Below are 19,662 nucleotides of genomic sequence, written 5' to 3'. Positions count from 1 at the left end.
CACGAACGATGTGCATTCCAATTGATATCTGCGTCATCTCCTGGCGGCTTCTTCGCAATTAAGCAACGTCAACAAAAGTTTTTTTTTTTTTTTTGGTTAAATCAACGTCAACAAAAGTTGGACACCACCTTTTTTTTTTTTTATACTATTTATTATTATATCATGCAACAAGTGCACGATGTTCCTTTTAGATACACTACTGCTATTACTCATGGTTTGACTGGAAACTGTGTATGACCGAACTAAACCATCACCATCGTCAAAATCCAGCGCGAACATATTATTTAGCTCATTCTCGCAAATATTATATATATATATATATATATATATATATATATATTATATCGCATTTTTATTAATTTGTTTACACCTTAAAGAGCAATATCATATAACGAAAATAGAGTTAGGATATACTTTGGAATATGTTTTCAATATTCCAGTTTTAATGATAGTATCGGAATTTTTATCTAAATTCCCTTTTCCCCCTTATAAGTTTTTTCTTGGATAATTCCAAAACTTTTCCATGTGATATCGATCAATACTTGAAACTTTTCTCGTCTCGCCAAGTTCCAAACCTTGTTCCAATAACCCGAAAGTACCTTCCGTTAGACTTCTAGCCAAAACAGCTGTTAAAAATCTGATGTGGTGCTGTCCACGCGTGCTTTTGCATCGGATCTTTAATGGCCATTAACGGACGGAACCACCGCTAAAGGTGCTTTTGCGTCGTGAGGGTATTGGTTAGGCGGAAAACAATTCGAGATATTGGTATCTGAGGAGAAAATTTTGGGATCTTTCGTGAGATTTTTGTCCCTTTGTCCCCCCCTCCGCTGCATCCTATTCCGTGCGACAACATTGACCTTTGAGATTAAGAAAAGAAATGAAGTTGACTAAGGAAGACGGGACGAATCCAAACACGACACGTCCGAGCGAAACCCTCTTCGTTGGCAGAAAACCCTAATGCGACAGCTCGTGGAATTAGTATATTCAATGAAAGAGGCTTCAACAATGGGGGTCTCTTATCCTGGAAAGCAAGCAAGGAATAAAGATTGGGACGAGGGCCAAGACGTGCATGCACGCTAAGGCGCATGAACATCACTGCTTTTAGCCACATTCTTTACTTCTCCGTTACGGCGCAGACATGTATTACCATGCTTTTTTCTTATGGACCCACCTCGCATGACTAATCGTTAAGAGTTAGGTTGATTGACGTCACATCGTAGCTTTCGATTCGTCGAGTTCGTGCGTCTCGTAATTCGAGTTCTGCTTGATGCAAACTGTTTGAAAATCGTTCAGGATACATAGATATCGGCATGCTGGAAGCACGTATATAACATATAATTTTTCATTTGGAATTTTTCAAAAAGTTGGAGCATGTTTTAGTTTGAGATTTAGAAGTAACAAGTGAGAGATAGAAATCAAAAGAAGTTGTCCCGGATGGACCCTTTTGACGTTTTTTTCAAATAGGATTTTATGATGCCTTTCGTGGCCCACGTTTTTGTAGACTTTGATCTTTCTTTGTCATGTATCGTTGGACCTACAAAGAAATTGAATAGGCACTTCTTATGCTTGGAGAAAATTTATGGGTCGAGTATAAGGAGAAACTCTTTGGAGGGTTCTCAAAAGGAAGGGGCCATGTGTTGCCTACAAGCCTACGACAAAAGAATATGTATTATCGGGTGGTCACTTCACCTTGAGCAGGTAGAGAGGAAACGGGAGGATTGTCGAAAAATTTGTGAATTTCTTTATTAATTTATTTTCTTTTCCATTCTTTTTTACTGTTCTTCTCAAGGGCCGGCAGGGGTTACCGAGGCCTTGGCGAGGGCAGCCCTCGCCTAGCCAGATCTGTGTGAGGTGAGGGCCGTCTTGCCAAATTTGTGCCCGGCAAGGGCGTCGCGGCCTTTGCCTATGGCTGGCAACCCCTGCCGGCCCTTTGGGGAAGAAGGACAATAAAATGAAAAGAAAAGAAAAGAATTAAAATATTCATAACAAATTTAAAAGTTTTGAAAAAAATTGCAAAAATTATCCACGTTAGTAATGGCGTCCATGTCATTGATTTCTGGCCAAAATTGGCCAAAAAAAATAAAATTGGCAAATTTGTCAAAAAGTTCTAGACTAAAATGGCCAACTTGAAAAGTTTAGTATTGAATTGGCCTCTGTATTATAGGTTTAGAACTTTTTAGACAATTTTCCCCACAAAAAGACTTGCTCATAACCATAGGGTTAATCCAAGGTTCTTCTAAGTCCTCATCTATATTAATAATGGACTTGATGACATGTTCAAGATGATGCTCTGCGAATGAAGGCAAATTCTATAGGCTACGGGTTAAACATTAACATGTGCGCAAAATGAGCGGAGGCGGTACGAGAATGTTTCGCTAGGCTCGCGAGCACATGAGAAAAGACGTGATTAGAAATTAATCTGTCCGAGAAACGAGTGTTACTTTGATCGAGAATAGTGGTATTTAGAGATTATGGAGGATTTGATAAAGAATCGAGCAAAATAGCGTAACAGGATTCATACAGCCGACCGCGCTTAGCTGGCAACATTTGTTGTACATTTTACCAAATTTAGAATCACAACCAGATGGATTAGTGACAAAGAATTCATGTGTAGTACTGCCAATTTTGGCACTAGCACTGAATCATTGATTATTCTCCAACCTCCCCAACAAGAGTCATATCGATCATATATGTGCTTTGACTGCACCATCGACGACACTGGCTTACTGGTTAATCTGTACGTTGTGCATGCGCAAATGTTGACCAGTTTTCCTTAATTAAAACAACTCAAATTGACATTAAGTTGAATTTTCTTTCTTTTTTCTTGTTCATTGTTTTAGATTAAAAAGACGTTAGGCATGCTATTCCGAAAAAACCTTCTTGGCCCACCTATGAGAATCGTAACTCAGTCTAGGGTTTTGTTAGAAAATTAGAGCCGCTCTCGACGCATCTAACCTTCTATAACTACCTACAATTAATCACATGTCGCTACGGAATGGTGAATACGACCACGATTATTACCTTGGTACCTCAATTATAAAAAATGCACCAATTTTATGCTCACGACTTACGGGTCTCGAAATCATATGCACTTGACAGACACTTCTTAAGTTTCTAAAGAGAGTATTAGGTGATCGTTCGATACAATTTATCTCGTGATGTCATTATTGCCCTTGAAGCTTAGAGATGTTAGATGAACATAGTCCAAGTACTAAGCCGAATCGGTTCAGTCCAGAATGGGTGGGACCCACGTAGGACCGGCCACCTTCGACGACACGCGATTTCCATATTCAGTTCAGCACGTATGCTACACTAACGTCAAAAAAAAAATCAGACTATAACACGATCTCGAGTCTGGTGTCCCGAAAAAAAGTTAAAGGCGGGGAACAAAAGCAGCATCCACTTCCCTTTCAGAAGTGATGCCTCAGTCCCATTGGACCATGCATTATTTTCTTTGCTTGCCATGATGATGGCCATGGTAATCCCTAGTTGTCCCACCTTGTCTATCTATCAATTGCAATTATGAAATTTCCAGTCAATCTTGACAAGAATCCATCATATATGGAGATGCAATTCACTGCATTGGCGACAACTAATCGATTCAGTTCATTTTTCGGAATGATGATGGGAAAATCATTTGAATAGAGGTGGAGATATGAACCACCGCCACAATTAGTTATCTCGCATGTAAATTAATCTTTAAAAGATACTCCGCATCGCTTATAGACGGAGTTCGTACGCTTTTTATATACGTGCAGTCTTCCTGCCAAGTTCTGCCTTAGTATATTTCGTGAGTGCGGACCTATGTTCGTTAAATTTCACTATTCATGCGCCGCTTGTCTACTAGGGGCTATCGGTTCTCGAGCGGTCCGATTTCCACCTAGGATCCGGGAACCGGATCAAGGGGACCGATTCTAAGTTTCTGGAACCGGGAATGGGATTCCCGGTTGGTCCAATGGAATCACGTAGCCTCACAAGTTCTGAAAACTATGAACACTTCCATCCCTATAAGCAAAATCCTAAATTGCAAAATCACACAGCCTCACATTCCTATTAGCCTATAATTTGTATTTTATATGAAAATGACAAAAAACAGAGTATTGGATATTACCTTGAAGAGATGCACAAAAACAGAGCAAGAGAGGGAGATGAGAGTCGAGACTCGAGATGAGACTGCGAGAGGGAGGCGGCTAGCTTGAGCGAGAGGGACGCGACTTAGACGAGAGAGGATGGCACCGTTTGAGAGTTGAGCGAGAGGGACGTTACTTAGGCGAGAGGGGGTGGCACCATTTGAGAGTTGAGTGAGAGATGCATGAGAGGGAAAGAGCGATTAGGGTTTGTGATTGCGAAAGAGGCATGAGAGCCGAGAAGGAAAAAGCAAGCATGAGAGGCTTGAGAGGGAAAGAGTGAGTGTGATTGTAAATATGTGATTAGGGTTTCTTTAAAGATTTTTAAGAAATAAAAAAATAATTGGTCTGGGTAGGCAATTCCACCCTGCAATCGGGAATTGGAACGAAAATCACCGGTCCCAATTTTATAGAACCGGGAATTGACCGGCGCCCCTAGGAATCGCCCAGAACCAGCCGATTCGATCTAGTCCGGACAATTCCTATTGCTCATCCCTATTGTCTATGGTTTTACATGCTCTTCATTCACATTCCTCCACCTACTGACTCAAGCTTTCCGATTGGACAACTGTAACTTCGTTTTTCTTTGCCGAATTGAGTTGATTTAACAGATCAAACTAATCAATTCCACTAATCCCACCATTAGATCTACCCTCCAACCTGGACTCCTCAATTGCCAACACGTGCAACCATCTCACTTTAGGTCATCGCTCATCACCTGAAAAAAAAAACTATACTTAATTCGTCATGCGCGGTACCTGCTGGCTTGGTCATAGTCAATTATGAATAATCAAAACCTTGGTTCCACAGTTGAAATTTTAAAATAATTCCAACACAATAAGATACTAATCAAAAGTACGAAGGAGGGAATGATGGTCTTAGCTCCCCAGTCGAATAATTAGACCCCCCCTTAATCAAAATCGGAATCTAAGTACGAATTTCTCGTGGGAATTAATTTAAAAATTTCCGGGTCGTTTTCAAATTCGTCCGACAAACATTCTCTTTGATTGCTACGTTTTTCTCTCTCTGAGAATGTGGAAAACGCCACCACAAACCTCAAATCTTTTACCTAAACTGACCGACCATGTTTGATTTTGTGTTCGCATTGTCTGAGAATAATATCTTTATTAGAATAAGCTACAATTGAATAATTATAATCACAATATTCTCTCTGGCCATTGTATGCCTCGATTAATTACTCCCACGTGGGTCTTCATGGTCCTGATTGTACAACCGATTCATAATTTTTTTTTTGGAGATGACAATTTCGGGTACCCGAATCGACGAACCTACTCAAAAACCGATCCATACGGACAAAGGCCGATTGCTATTTCTCTGGGAAAGATATCGAACTGCTCGGACCCGACTCGACTCGATCCGAGACAATTTGCACCCGGAAAAGCTCGCGTTTCGGTAGCACAAATCGAAACCGATCGAAGCCCCGAAACGAAATCAAGTACAATTTCACCGAGAACCCCCCAAATTGGAGTGACCTGTATCCGATATAAGCTTGATCCCAAGAAACCCTAGCACACTATAACCTTGTATCATAAAAGTCGCATGGATTAGCTAAGTCGTATTTTAGATGAAAAATTACTAGCACATATATTTTAATAGTCCACACAACAACTATATTTTGACTATTGAGACTGACAATGATGAAGGAATCTTATTTATTTATATATTTAAAGGGAAGGGGAACCCTTGATTGATTAGGAAATCTAAAGCGAGGAATAAAATTATTAATTGCGAGGATATATTGATTTGATTTATTCTGATTATTTGGATGATATTGAATTAATGATTTTCCTGTAAACCCCCGTCAGAGCTCTCTCTTGTTTCATTATGAGACAAAGCAGGAATTTACAGAGAGTGTATCTTAAGCTGGGAATAATTAATTATAGGGAATACATGTCGATTATTCTTCTGGCAGCGTTAGCCCTTTTTTATTAATTAAAAATATTTTCTAATCAATTCTCAATGTGCTAAACTTAATGTAATCACCAAATACTTAAGTATTTTTTATTTTCCATGAAAATGAAAATGTCCTTTTCTTCTCAATTTTTTGTTTTCTTGACTTGGGTTTAGTGAGTAAAGATAAAAATTGTCAACAAAAAGGAAATTTGGGAAATTTCAGTATGGATAACAATTTCGAAAACTTATTTGGTTACAATGTTTTGAAAGTTAAGACGTGTGATTTTCAATTAATAGTGGACTAATTCCTTTTTAAATGAAATGGAAGCAATTTTTTCTTTAAAAATTTTCATTTATCAGCCATAAAATGTGGAAATAAAATATCTTATTTTCATATGAAAAGAGCTTTTAGTATGTTGTTTTTTTGAAAATAAGAAAACCCGGTCATTCTTTTTATTCCAAACTCAACACAAGAAAAGAACCGGAAGGAAGAATGGGGATAAAAACAAACCATATAGCACCAGATGTTGTCACCTTTCACTTGAGATAAACAGCATCTTCGCGTGCATGGCATGCCTGCATGCGTCATTTTAATTTGTAGATTGATATAATTTCTTTATATATCTATATATTATACATTATATATTTGTGTGGCCGGTGACAGCCAATTTGACAAGACCCAAGATTCGGTATAACCAACACAAGTTGTCTTCCAAGCTCGTAATAATATGTGTACTTGAAATTACCACATTCTCTGCTGCGATCCCTAGCTCTTCAGCTAACCCTAGACAGTACATGATTGTCCTTTTCTCTTCTTCTGTTTTTTTTTGGGTCAGAGGTTGTCCCTTTCTCTTATGAAATATACAGAAAAGAATTGGAAAAATTATAAATCGATCGGCCAATAATATAAGGAAACAAGCGACCGCCCTACACGTGCATGAGATGATGAAACATGTACTTCAACTTGGCAACGTGGAATCACATGCACATAGGCCCATAGAATTATTTTCTAAAGATCTCGCGTATCCATCGAATTCTCTATTTCTAGGTCTCTAGGCTATGTAGAGATTGTGATAATGGGATGGGGGAGAGAACGAAAATCTGTGTATATATTGAGTATATAAATCTTTGTGAATTAGTGACATGGTATAGAACTTGATTACGATGTTATGTTAGAAAATCCAATTCAAAATATTTTAGCATGTAAATCCCGTAAATAAATTACGCATGAGGGCTTAATGTGTGATTTGATGAGCCAAATGCACCATCTCAAGTTGATAAAGTTTTCCTTTTGATGATTAATTATAAAGACACAATGAAGGAAATGCGATTACATAATTCATGCTAATGAATATGAGGAAATTGTTCAATCGGTCATAAACTTATTGTACTGATGCCAATTCAGTCTTAAACTTTTTAATTTTGCTAATTTAGTCCTAAACGCTTGCGCAAAATTCCAATATAGTTATTTCGACGAAAATTGATCAGGAGTACATCGGAGTTATGCGTAAAAATTTAAGACTAAATTGATATTCGTAAAGTAAATTTCGGACTAACTGGGTAATTTTTTCACATAACACCAATCACTTTTTAAAGACAAGAAAGCAAGTTATTCATGCCATGACTAAGGAACTCATGATTTGTCTCTTTCACAGATCTGACGCGGATAAGATTGATTCATGTTGGAAATTGCATGTTGGATCTCATGTTATAAGGTGTAAAGAATCTTAGCCGCCTTATTAACTTAAGTTTAGATCTTGTCTCTCACCATGTTAATGTATGACAAGTGTTATTATAAAACCCCATCAAAATAGCCAAAGGAACATTCATGCATGACTCTGAGGAGTGAGAGAAATATCGTGAATTCTTGCTCGAAAAAAAGGGCAAAACGACTGCGAATAATGCCCGGAACATCAAGGGGATTTGTCGCATTCACATTGACTTTTTGAATATGACGCAATTACTTAAGAATATCGTTGGATCTCCCGACATTTTACTATGAATTTCCTGAGGTCCCAGACGAGGCTAATGTCATTTGCTTCACTCGACTCACTAGTAAAAGTATACACATCGCTCGAGACATGCGGTTTAGTGAAGTTCATTTATGACCATATTGAGCATTTCTCCTTATTTGAACACCAACATGTAGTATACACAACATATGACTCTCTTATCAAGTCCTCTATTCTCACTAGCATATATCGGATGTTTATTCTTCTGAGTAAATTTGGATTGCTTTGGCCACAAGGGAAAGACAACATGGAATGATCCAGGAAATGCATGGTTTGTGCAACTTCCACTCAAAGCTTAATGTTTACTATAAAGAAAAAATAAATAAATACACGTGCAATGGCAATTGGCATTGTGGCATGGAGGGGAATTATATTCTCTTTCCGCAAAAATCCATGAGGAGGAAAAGCACTATCAACGGCTGCCACACGTCCACGTGTCGGGAACCCACCTTGACCTTCGTGGTTAAGTAAAATCTCTCTCCCTTTCTCTATAAATTTATAATGTGTGGAGAGGGAAGTGACAATGATAATGCAGAAAATTTTCTTTGGAGTATAGTTTTATATAGTGCTCTAAACCCACAAGCCCCACACACATATCAACCAAAGCTCTCTTGGACCATACGACAAGCCCCCTCCATCTTCTTTCTCATGTTCCTTTTACAGATAGATTCATTCATACACAGGTACATAGAGAGAGAGAGAGAGAGAGAGAGAGAGAGAGAGACAGTTCAAGATATGCGAACTTCTCACCACCTTCCTGGGCATTTCTTTGGCAGCATCTCACACGCCAAATCCATCGTCACCGTCGCCATCGTCATCCATTGATTCTTCTGCACAGAGCACCCTTTGGCTCATAAAATACAGTCTGATCTTCATCACCTTCCTCAGATTGATTTCTCTCCTTGCACTAAGATCCAAAGGCTAGCTCGAAACAGATTTCGTTGACTCCTTTTCCTCGCTTTCCCTTTCTCCTTTAGGTGTTTGGTATTAGATCAAACTGCTAGTTTTGAAGCCCAGCTAGCTTTGGAGGGTGGATTTGATAGAGAGAACTAAAGATGGGTTTGAGTACAAAGCAAGTTTCAAACGATGGGTTTGATTGGAACCAGTCTTTATTGCAGGATCACCACCAAACCCTAGAGATTCCCAAATCTCTTCCAATGAAGAGGCCTCTGCAACACCAGAACCAGCTTCATCAGCCATCAGAGCCATTGAAGTGTCCCAGGTGTGACTCCACAAACACCAAGTTCTGTTACTTCAACAACTACAACAAGTCACAGCCCAGACACTTTTGCAAGACCTGCAAGAGGCACTGGACGAAAGGCGGCACCCTCCGCAACGTCCCAGTGGGTGGCGGTCGAAAGAATAAGCGTCCGAAACCCTCTCAACCCTCCTCCGCAGTGGCGAATTCCAGTTCTGCCACCTCACGCAGCACCTTGACCGCCAACGCCGCCGCCGCCGCCACCTCTGATGCCCCCGTTCAAGCTCGTGAAAAGCAAAAATTTCAAGATCTTCAAAGTGAAGTTTGTGATCAGAAAAACTTGAATGAAATGATCTATCAGGCATTGATTTTTCAACCACCTCCACTCGATAACTTATGCGGCAACAGTAACGTCTTTTTGGGCTCATCACTCTCTGCACCTGAAAGTGCAAGTGCGAATCTTCACTTCCCTTTGCTTCAAAGCTCAAGCCCTTTGGTGAGAGACAATTGCTCTTTGACACCGATCTCGTCCTTCGGCTTCTCATCGACTGCGGATGCTCAAACAAGAGAATACAAGCCAGTTCTTGAGGATTGCTCAACAATCAACACCACCAGTGTCCTGCCCACCTCAACATGTACTCAGCCATGGAATTTCGGCAATATTGGCATGGAGGTGATCAACAACACCAGTCATAACTGGGTTTGGGATGAGATGGATAAGTTGGTCTCTACCAATCTGAGTTTTCCGAATTGGGATGATGTTGAGAACAAACCACTGTGAGGGCAGCTTAGTTTTTCACTATACATAACCTTGGTTTTTCTTTTCTTGTTTCTTTTGGGATATATCAATGGTATGATTGATGTTTTTGAATCTCTAGAATTAAACTGTCTGTCTGTGACTTAATTCTTATAACTTGTAACAAATTTAGGCAGAGAGATAGACTAGACTGTTTGAAGCCGTCTATTTTAGTGCCTGCATCTCCAGGTCTCTCTCTCTCTCTCTCTCTCTCTCTCTCTCTCTCCATTCATGTAAGCAAAGCTGTGTATGCACGTGAGTGCATGCATGTGCAACGCAAGAATTAATAATGTATAATTTGAGTTGAGATGGGGTTTGGTTTTTCAGATGATTTTTCTTTCCTGGGGAATGTCTGTGATATTGTGGATGGTGATAGGATGGTGATTTAGATGAGTAGGGTCTTCCTCCAGCTGGAGTGGACTGACAAAATGAGATAGGAAGATTCTTTATGGATATGTGTATTCCAAGTATATATTTTGTCTTGAATAATTGAATCTTGCGAGAAGGGTTTTGTTTATTTTCTCATAATCTACTTAGCCACTTGAAGAGAGAATAATTCTTTCTGCTCCTGTCCAGACAGCTCTCTAGCTGGTTGTAAAGTAGTTAGCAACTGCAAATATATAGTTACCTTGTTCTTGTTGTGCTGCAAAGATATAAGAACCCAAATATGTCCACTCAGTCGGTCTATTCTCGATTTCGAATCTGAGTTTGATATGTTAAAGTTATCGTATAATTTTTGTCAGGAAATCGTTCGAAACTCAATTGATATCTCATGTCATTCTTGTCTTCATCTCATTTCTTGTCGTTCGTCTAATTTCCATGGCAGAAGAGACGTTAAAGATGTGCATGGCTCTTCTCAATCTAAATGTACTACTAGCAATTTGTTTTTGTAATTACATTTGTGATTGTATTATATCAACTCTTGTAAACTTTAAACATTTGACATAACTATAGTTAAGCCTGCTTATAACTGAATTTGTTTCAGAAGAATGCGTCTATTTTGTGTTGGGATTGCATGATGCATGTGGTATTATTGCCGGCTCTTTAGCAAATTGTGAGGTATAACAATTTCTAGCATATGGACCTTGGGTATAACTTAATCTATGAAGAATGAGGAGTGCTTTTGTGGATATACGATCAAAATAAGAACAATTAGAGTCGTCCTATCAACAGGATTAACCGAGTGATTAAGCATTTAATTTGAATGCTACGTATCGAGTGTTCAAATCACAGTGTTGCCATCTCAAAGCAGCAACACTTGTTGCAACTATCGTGTTATGAGTACGAAAAATAATCTACCTAGTGATGTGATAAATTCTTGTTAAGTACTTTAAGATGTCCCCATTTTAAATACTCATTTAGAATTTGATACTTGGGATTATGAATTGTTTTACAAATTAGTCCCTAAAATTACTCTTGCATATAAATGGCGGGTCACAAATTTGAGGCTTGGCAACAAGACCGATATTTAGATACAACCATCAAGTTCTTTCCTTTTTGTTTGCGTAGTGCTGTGAAGCTGTGATCAAATGATGGTACTAGGCTAATTTCATACGTACATGACTAAGATCGAAGCGATAGAAGATACGTAAGAAATTACTCCCTTTGAACTGACCGCAGAGATCGGATAGAGAAAGAATCAAATTCGAGACCTTACGCTTATTGAAATAGAAAATCACAATCACCTTACTAACAACACTATGATGTCGAGTTTATATATACCAACAGGAGTCGACGACATAGGTGCTTGCATACATGCATGAATCACTCGTCGAGACTCAAACACGCTCAACTATCAAGAGATCATCTAATCCACATTTCTACATAGGCTATGTACATAACTTGGATGCAAAGCACAAAGCTCTCATTATGGGGTGACTTGTGATTGAAATGTTCAACTAGAGAAATAGAAGGAATCTGATCCCGATATCGACCGATTGAGGATTTCCAAGCTGTGGATAGTACCACCTCCAACATCCTGCAAACACATACCAACACATGGATATACCTATTGTGAATATGCATGGTTTTTGTGTATTGTACGTGTGAACCTCGCCGGTTGGATCTGTATTAAGTGCAGGAGTTTACATTCTGGGCACCACATTGATCTAAGAAAAATTGCACTGAACCAGAAAAATTCATTGCAAATGAACTTTGAATTGACACATAATGATCCTAAAGCTAGCCAACTGCCTTCTGGTAATCCATTGTGTGGACCTGTCACTTGCACAATTTCCTTTTATAGATGATACAGCTCATTTCAATACATGATAGACCAGTAAAATGCCCTCATTTAAAAGGGCAACCATTAGGTGGAGTGCACCAAAAGGGTCATTTGTAAAACTCTGCAATAATGTTAACCTAGTCAAAAGCAAGCAATCGAAAACCATTTTTGATCCAAAAAGAAAAATATTACTACATGAACTGTAAAATTAAAGGTTAGAAAAGCTACTTTTACTTCAGGAGCGGAATTGAACAATCCCGAATGGGCAAACATCTACCAGTAACCCCACAAATGTATGCAATCAAGACAACGACCAACATGAAACCAACATTTAATTGGAACTTCCTATCATGCATACAGCTATCAATAACAATTCCCAGCCATGTTTGATGCAAGAGTTCAAAAACTACACCAAGACATTTCCTTCCACTTACCAAAATCGGCTACAGATTCCCCATCCTCACGCCGGTATCTCTGGCATAAGGTGCGACAGCTTCATTCGCTCTGGAATAGCTAACATAATAAAGCTCAGAAACGATGCCCGTGAAGATGATAAATGCAGCCCCAGCCCCAAAGACTCCTTTCCGCAAGGTCTCACATGATGGGGGGTTACTGAGAATTTGTGTAGTGTATTTGGTGTGGTAAGCATTTCTCACAGAACCAGCCAGCAAGCAAGCCTCAGCAATAATAAAGAATACCCTACAAGATAAAAGCCGAGAAAATAATCTTGGGGTCACTGCCGAAGGTCTCAAGGGGTTGACAAATATGACCAGAACTACAAAATTGTGGAGATAAGCATCATAGCATAGTGAATCAATGCTTTAGCAATAAACCCACGTCACATCTCAAGATAGGGGAATGTGGAGTTCTGGAAGAGCACGTACCAGCCAGTAATGAAGAGTACTATAGCCCAAGTCCTAGCACCACTTGGCCTCAGAGCCTTACCGCAACATAAGCATCTGCTCACCGCCACTATCAGAAGCTGACTAGCCAAAAGGAACAATAGGGATCCAATGCCTAACCCGGTTGCAATGTCCGAATCATAACGACAATAGTTTTTTCCAGCATCTTCCCCAATCTTGGCCTGCAGAAATGACATTTCCAGATGAGATCGACCAGAGTATGCAATCCACGCTACTTATATTTGTCATGACTAGTTACACACATTATGTATGTCTTATACTGCACATCTTGATATGAATTATAAGCCCAAGAATAACTTCATGAGTACTGTCGGACTGGTCTGCGACAACTGTTAAAATCCTGGTGGACATGTTCCAGAGTCTTAGCTTGACTAGGTACTGACTCCAGCTGAATGTTCATATTGCACAAAGCAACGACAGAACCATCAAAAGCTGGAAGCCAGTGACGAAAGACACTTAATAAAATTGGCGAATTGCATTTTTCCCTAAACTTGTGATCCTAGGTATGGCTGAATGTCACTAATTCGTAATAAACAGGATAAGAGAATGAGAAAACAACAGGCATCACATGAACAGAAGAGATCCTATGCAGCATAAGATGATGACTCTAAGGATCCACAAACCCTGTACAGGTTCAAACTCTTTACGGACCTATGATCTAGGCAGGGTGGTGCCTCAAGAAGGTAGAGGCAAATACTCAATTTAAGACACTTAAAGGTGCAAAAAGTGTCAGGTGGGAAGAATCATAGAGCCATCTTAACTACATATATTGTTATAATAAGAGAAAGGATTGGGCAGAACAACCGTGTGTGTCGTTGAGACCGCACACATGTATTTATACTATGTTCGAGTACGAAAGAATAGGAATTACAGGATATTACAGAATCGTCGTACATTGACATACATATTGAGACTCCAACAACAGTGCCAATCCCAAAATTGCCTATCCTCTCCAAAGAAGGAAAAACGAAAGGAAAAGGAAAGCACTTCACTGTTTCTTTCAAGCCTTCATAATCAGGTCATGGGACTTGCAATCATTTGTATAATTATCGAAGACCCTGTTAGTGCATACTCACCAGAGCGCCTTGTCTCCCTGGTGGGTAAGTTAAGCTTCATTTTATCAAGAACTTCGGGATGACTAGCCTCAATACAAGCCAAACAAGCTAATGCCAATACACTCACATCCACTACACGAAAACCACACAACTAAAGCTGCCCAGTAAGAAGAACAGAGAGGAGGAAATGCAGAAAGGGCAGTTAGTAAGGCCACTTAAGTAGTTATGCATACAGTCAGTCATTTTTGAGCTGCCAACACATGATCCAAGAAAATTATTTTTCTAGCCGATAGAATTATGATTTGGAACTTAAAAATTCAGCTCGCGAAGCCATTCCTCTAAAGCTACTACTTTCCCAAGTGAATCCTACAAATCCGTCCTTGCTCTATGGCAATCAAATATAAGCACAAGAACATCAGAGAGTGGATCTGGGAACTACCTGCACCCTCACTGACAATATACAAACAAAACAAAGTACAGGGCATGTATACTAATATAAAAAAGAGCAAGAGAAGCTGATAATTTTTGTTTCGAAATAAAAGGGAAAGCCCCACACACTATGAACTGGATCATGTCCTCCAATAAGCTCACTACAACAAGAGATAAGGCTTCAAGTTCATTTGTTAAAGAGCTAGGTTCAGCGATACTTCCACAAAATTCAATGAGAGCACTAAAACACGATCTAAGGCTTCAAGTTCATGCATTAAAGAATAAAATTCAGTGATACTTCCAAAAAGTTCACGCCAGATCCAGAAGAGAATAGATGGTAAATGGAAACAAAAGTCAAAACTAGATTTGTATCCAAAACAACATGAAATACACACCCAATACTCTAGCTCATGGATGAACATAAAAGCTACTGTGGACATATCACACCAGTATAAACTCTCAGCAAGGAGATAAAGCTCAACCAACTCCAAAAAGAGCAAAACTACACTCTATCGACATAATTCTCAAACAATTAAGCAAGTGTTCCAGCTCGAAACCGCCGGCAATTTCTCCTGAAACATCCCGAGCCCGTCTCGGACACAGGACACTCGAAGGTTTCAGCAGAAGGGCGAGTTCTAAACCGAGTGAAAGCACTCGCACGGCATCAACCTTTCACAGAACGACACATATCCAACAAATTCACAGTCACCAACTCGAGCTAGCTACACAACTCACGGAAGATTCCCACGGGAACCATCCAGGCTATCACCGGAGCCTCAGACCCAGAAGCTCAAAAAGTTCCAGCAGGACACGAACGAGCACCCCACAAAAGGGAAAGCAGAGAAAAGCCAGAGAGATGCACAGAAACAGCTAAAAAGAAAACCATAATTCTCTAGCTGAGCAACATGGACAGCGACCAACTCACGGTGTTCCGCCGCTGCTCCGCCGCGACGGCGAGCGCGAAGGCCACCAAGTCGAACACGAACACCACCACCAGAACCAGCGTCGAAGCCATCTCTCTCTCTCTCTCTCTCTCTGAGGGGAAAGCAACAGCAAAAAGTGTGTACTTTAAGCGAGTGAGAAACAGAGAGACGATAAAGCTTGCGTGACAACTTGAAAAAGATTTTCGACCAAAAAAAAAGAACTTGAAAAAGAACGGTCTTATCTTAATTAATTATGTGTGATTATGTTGAGCATTTGGTGAGCCGCAAAAAACACTATTTTCAAATAATAGAAAATATCAAGATACTTATATTTAAGGGCAGAATCCACCAAAAAAATAATATGTTATGTCTACCGCGACACATTTATTCTAAATCTTTTCTCGTGACACCAAAATTTCCAAACTTATACCAGTACGACACTCCGTCAAAGTTCTTTCAATGAAAACCGTTAAAAATCTCCTTATATGGATGCCCACGTATTCACAAAAACAACGTTTTTATTGAAAAATTATCTACGAAATATTGACAAACGGTAAATGTGTCACTTAGGTATAAATGTTGGGTTTTCTCTGGCATAAGAAAAAGCTCTAGTAAATGTATCATAGTGGGCATAATTTTGAGTTTTTGATGGTATAAAAATAAAATTCGAGATAAATATGTCACAGTAGGTATAGCTTGTGATTTTTTGCAACTTTTTTCCTATATTTAATTAAGATCAAGTGGAGTTTGTCCCCAAATAAAAAAACTAAGATAAAGTGGAGCACTTGTTGATTGCACCGTTCGCCCACAGAAAGAGAGAGGGAGCATGTAATATAATTCAAAAATTATAAAATTAAAATTAATACAAGGTTAGCGTGATAATCTAAACCAACCATGTCAAGGATTAGGGCATCTGATTGAGAAAATACATTTTCTTTTTCGCACATTATGTCATCCGAGTCGAACGTCAATATTTGGCGTGGAGTTTGCCACGTGGATTGCACTTAGCTGTGGAGGATGAGTAGATCCATTTTTAGAAAATGTTTTAAAAATCCAAAACGGTTCCCCTTAATTTAAGACGAAAGCTTCAACTTTAATTTGAACGAGACTTAAGCGCGCAAAATAAAAAAGCAAACTACATTGTTCTTGGCCTCGAAATTGGCACCTCCATCCGTACTGTAGAGGGGTGTCAATGGGTCGGGTCGGGTCGGGTTCTACTAGTGTCCGACCGGACCCGAATCATACGTTTTCAAGCTCTCTCTGGCCCAAACCCGACCCGTATTGCATAGGACCCGTACTGAAAATCCGGGTTGGGTCGGTTCGAGTTGGGTCGGTTTTTCGGGTTTCCAGCTATTTTTTTCCCGCGGGTTTGCCAAACCAGCAAACCTTTTTTAATGCTTCTTGATGACATCATGAGTATTTAAACCTATCTTCCCTCATCGACACAGGCAGACACTCTTCGGATTGTGACGTTGAATCCTCGGAGTAAGATTGCAATTTCACACTGCTATGTAATTTGTCAAGAGTCCTCCATGTAACCGCATCAGGAGCTAGACCATTCCTCTTCATTTCACCGAGAATTTGAGAAGCCTCTCTTTTCAATCCTAATTTACAGGGCTTTATCAATCAAAATGTTGCAGCAAAAAATATTCGGAGAAACCCCAGAGTCTACTAGTTAATAAAGAAAATGACAAGCCTAATTTACAGGGCATGTGGAAGGAGACGAATCGTTCCGTGAGAGAGAGTGTATCGCGAGTTAATACTTTGGGTTTTAACTCAGTTTTGGTAAAGTAACGTGTTTCGGGTTCGGTTCGTGTTATGACCCGAACCGAACCGAAACAAGTCACGATACCCATTTTATAATTGTATACCCGAACATAGTAAGACCCGAACCGAAAATATCCTAAAATTTCGGGTCGGTTCGTATTTCGGTTCGGGTATAGCGTTTTTTTTTTACACCCGTGATCAGCACGTACTCACTGTCGCAACTCCCTAGGAATCTGCAGAACGTGTGGCGTGAGTGTTGAACTGCAGCCAGCTGAATCACCTCCACTTCCCGTACTCAACAGGAGGCGATCCGAGTGGCCTTCTCAAAGCAGCCGAAGTCTTACTTCATTACAAGAAACTGTGAAGTTCCATTTCGAGATCGAGATTATACCAAACAAGAATGTATTGGTAAATTACCTGAAGATAATGATTGATGTAGACAAGAATAATAGGCCGAGGCTCCGTGCCCCTGGGGATCCTCGAGATGTGACCCTTGATCACCATACCCGGAACTCGACGAGTTCGCGGAGAAAGGGGAGGGCCATTTGCAACGGCCTATCACCAATGGAAGCTCTTTCCAGAGTAGAATTGCATCACCAGACAAAAGACATCAGTTCATGTGTACACCAGATGAAGGTAAATAATCTAAAGCACGAGTCTTGAATTGTTAGAGAAAACCTTAGCCTAATTTTGTGCATTCCCAGTTCTTGTAGATACTTGTGGACATTGTGAAGGAAGCTGTCCGAGATCAACAAAGTGTATAGTACTCTTCATAACCTGCGTGGTCGAGGAATGTTGGACTTTATTCTTTTGAGATACAGATGCTCGCAACGAATTATTCGTCAAATTGTCGTGAAAAAAACTAAAATGAGTACATAAGAAACTTTTTAAGGATAAGTTAGATCTATACATATGTGACCACGAGTCAAAACCACTGGAACAAGACACTCGAAAAGTTAACACAGCTTCTCGAAATTTTCCGCCGAATTACCAGAATCTTAAGCAGCAAGATGTTCAGAGATCCCCGAGGCTGCATCCCGCTCCATGTGCACGTGAGCCTTTCGTCCAAAAACTCGAGAAGAAGCTTGGTAACGAGAAGCACGAAAGTGGCTTCCTTGACAGCAAGCGAAAGCCGTTTGAGGTTCCGAATAAAACACGAATAATTGACGAGACAGAGGTAGCAATGAAAGCATGTGCTTGAAACTCCAATTGATGTTTAACCGACCTGCAGGAGGGCGTTCTCGACATGCTTGTGCGATGCTTCTAAAGCTGCCGTTGAGCTAAGACAGAATGTCGTCTTGGAAATCTGCTAGAGATCGGATGGATATAATGCCAATAACAATGAAGAATAGCAGTAACACCTCAAGTGGAAAATCGAAATGGAACAGAAAAAGGAACAGTCTTTTGCATCATCACCTGATCTGCTAAAGACATAACAAGCCCATCTGCAACCTTGGCAACATCGTTCGTCACGTTTGCCTTCCGGGTCACGCATGGCATGCTCCAACACCCCGTTCCCGAGTTTCGCAGGCTGTCGAAAAGCACAGATGATCATGCCCCTCGACTCGCAAAAGCAAGAAATTGATCTACATCAAAGTTTAACCTCTGATGCTTGCGCATCATTCAAATCAATCATCAACCCCATCCGCACGGTCCTCACAAAACACAATTCAGATGCACCCCTGCTTATCAAAGCCTTCACAGAGGGAACAAGCTCGTGATGAAAACGCCACGAGAATAACCAAGCTCCACTTCAATCCAGGGGCAATGACTTCTGGCATTGAGAATCGACCCCTCAGATACCCGAATCTAAACCGTTTGATCACATGAATCTCAAGTTAATTACAAATCTTATCCCGATTTTTGTTTCACTTATAAAACTTAATGAATGATAAATAATTCTCATTGTTCACGAAAAATGTTTGGACCGGTAACGAAAGCATTTTTCATACATTAGTTATTTCAAACGATACAAGCGATCGTTTTTAAAAGAATATTTTTCAAATTATTCGTTTTTCATGAAATAATCGGGCCCTTAATTTATGTCTTTTTCTTTAGCCAAATAGCGATGTAACGTTCCAAGAATTATTTATACATCCAAAACATGACAGTTCTATTAATATTCATAAAAACATATGTAATATTTTTGTAATTTTTCTCATAAGATAGCTCGAATTAGTGACAAACATTTGGTCATTAGATATTATTTGTTCTTATTAAAACAATATGTAAGCGATTCCTCTATTATGATACAATATATGTAAAATCATGATAATATCATCTTAAGATTCTCT

At 39.7% G+C, this 19,662-nt stretch overlaps 2 protein-coding genes and 1 pseudogene across 2 annotated transcripts; 1 reads left to right on the top strand and 2 right to left on the bottom strand.

Annotated features, from left to right (window-relative positions):
• The first annotated feature begins 8,914 nt into the window (after nt 1–8,914).
• Nucleotides 8,915–10,564, top strand: LOC115686624 (dof zinc finger protein DOF3.6-like). The gene has a single exon (XM_030611977.2). The coding sequence runs from the start codon at nt 9,109–9,111 to the stop codon at nt 10,030–10,032; it is 924 nt and encodes a 307-aa protein (XP_030467837.1). The 5' UTR covers nt 8,915–9,108; the 3' UTR covers nt 10,033–10,564.
• A 1,169-nt stretch (nt 10,565–11,733) lies between these two features.
• Nucleotides 11,734–15,767, bottom strand: LOC115686625 (uncharacterized). Its single transcript, XM_030611979.2, has 4 exons — nt 15,604–15,767; nt 13,156–13,355; nt 12,706–12,970; nt 11,734–12,025 (listed from the first exon to the last, which is right to left on the bottom strand). The coding sequence occupies exons 1-3, from the start codon at nt 15,691–15,693 to the stop codon at nt 12,715–12,717; spliced, it is 546 nt and encodes a 181-aa protein (XP_030467839.2). The 5' UTR covers nt 15,694–15,767; the 3' UTR covers nt 11,734–12,025; nt 12,706–12,714.
• Nucleotides 15,768–17,571: 1,804 nt separating this feature from the next.
• On the bottom strand, nt 17,572–19,167 carry LOC115686612 (protein MOR1-like; annotated as a pseudogene).
• Between the last annotated feature and the right edge of the window lie 495 nt (nt 19,168–19,662).

The sequence above is a fragment of the Syzygium oleosum genome, unplaced genomic scaffold, assembly GCF_021117445.2.
Source record: "Syzygium oleosum isolate NSW1041296 unplaced genomic scaffold, Sole_v2.1 Sole_v2.18, whole genome shotgun sequence".
Classification (NCBI taxonomy): domain Eukaryota; kingdom Viridiplantae; phylum Streptophyta; class Magnoliopsida; order Myrtales; family Myrtaceae; genus Syzygium; species Syzygium oleosum.
This window is presented reverse-complemented; position numbering and strand designations above follow the sequence as displayed.

Bases quoted from the DNA above. Each gene is read 5' to 3' on its own strand.
- LOC115686624 (XM_030611977.2), top strand. From the start codon at position 9,109: ATGGGTTTGAGTACAAAGCAAGTTTCAAACGATGGGTTTGATTGGAAC.
- LOC115686625 (XM_030611979.2), bottom strand. From the start codon at position 15,693: ATGGCTTCGACGCTGGTTCTGGTGGTGGTGTTCGTGTTCGACTTGGTG. The intron at 13,356-15,603 runs GTGAGTTGGTCG...TCATTTCTGCAG, and splicing joins CGGAGCAGCGGCGGAACACC to GCCAAGATTGGGGAAGATGC. The intron at 12,971-13,155 runs GTACGTGCTCTT...TTTATCTTGTAG, and splicing joins GTACTCTTCATTACTGGCTG to GGTATTCTTTATTATTGCTG.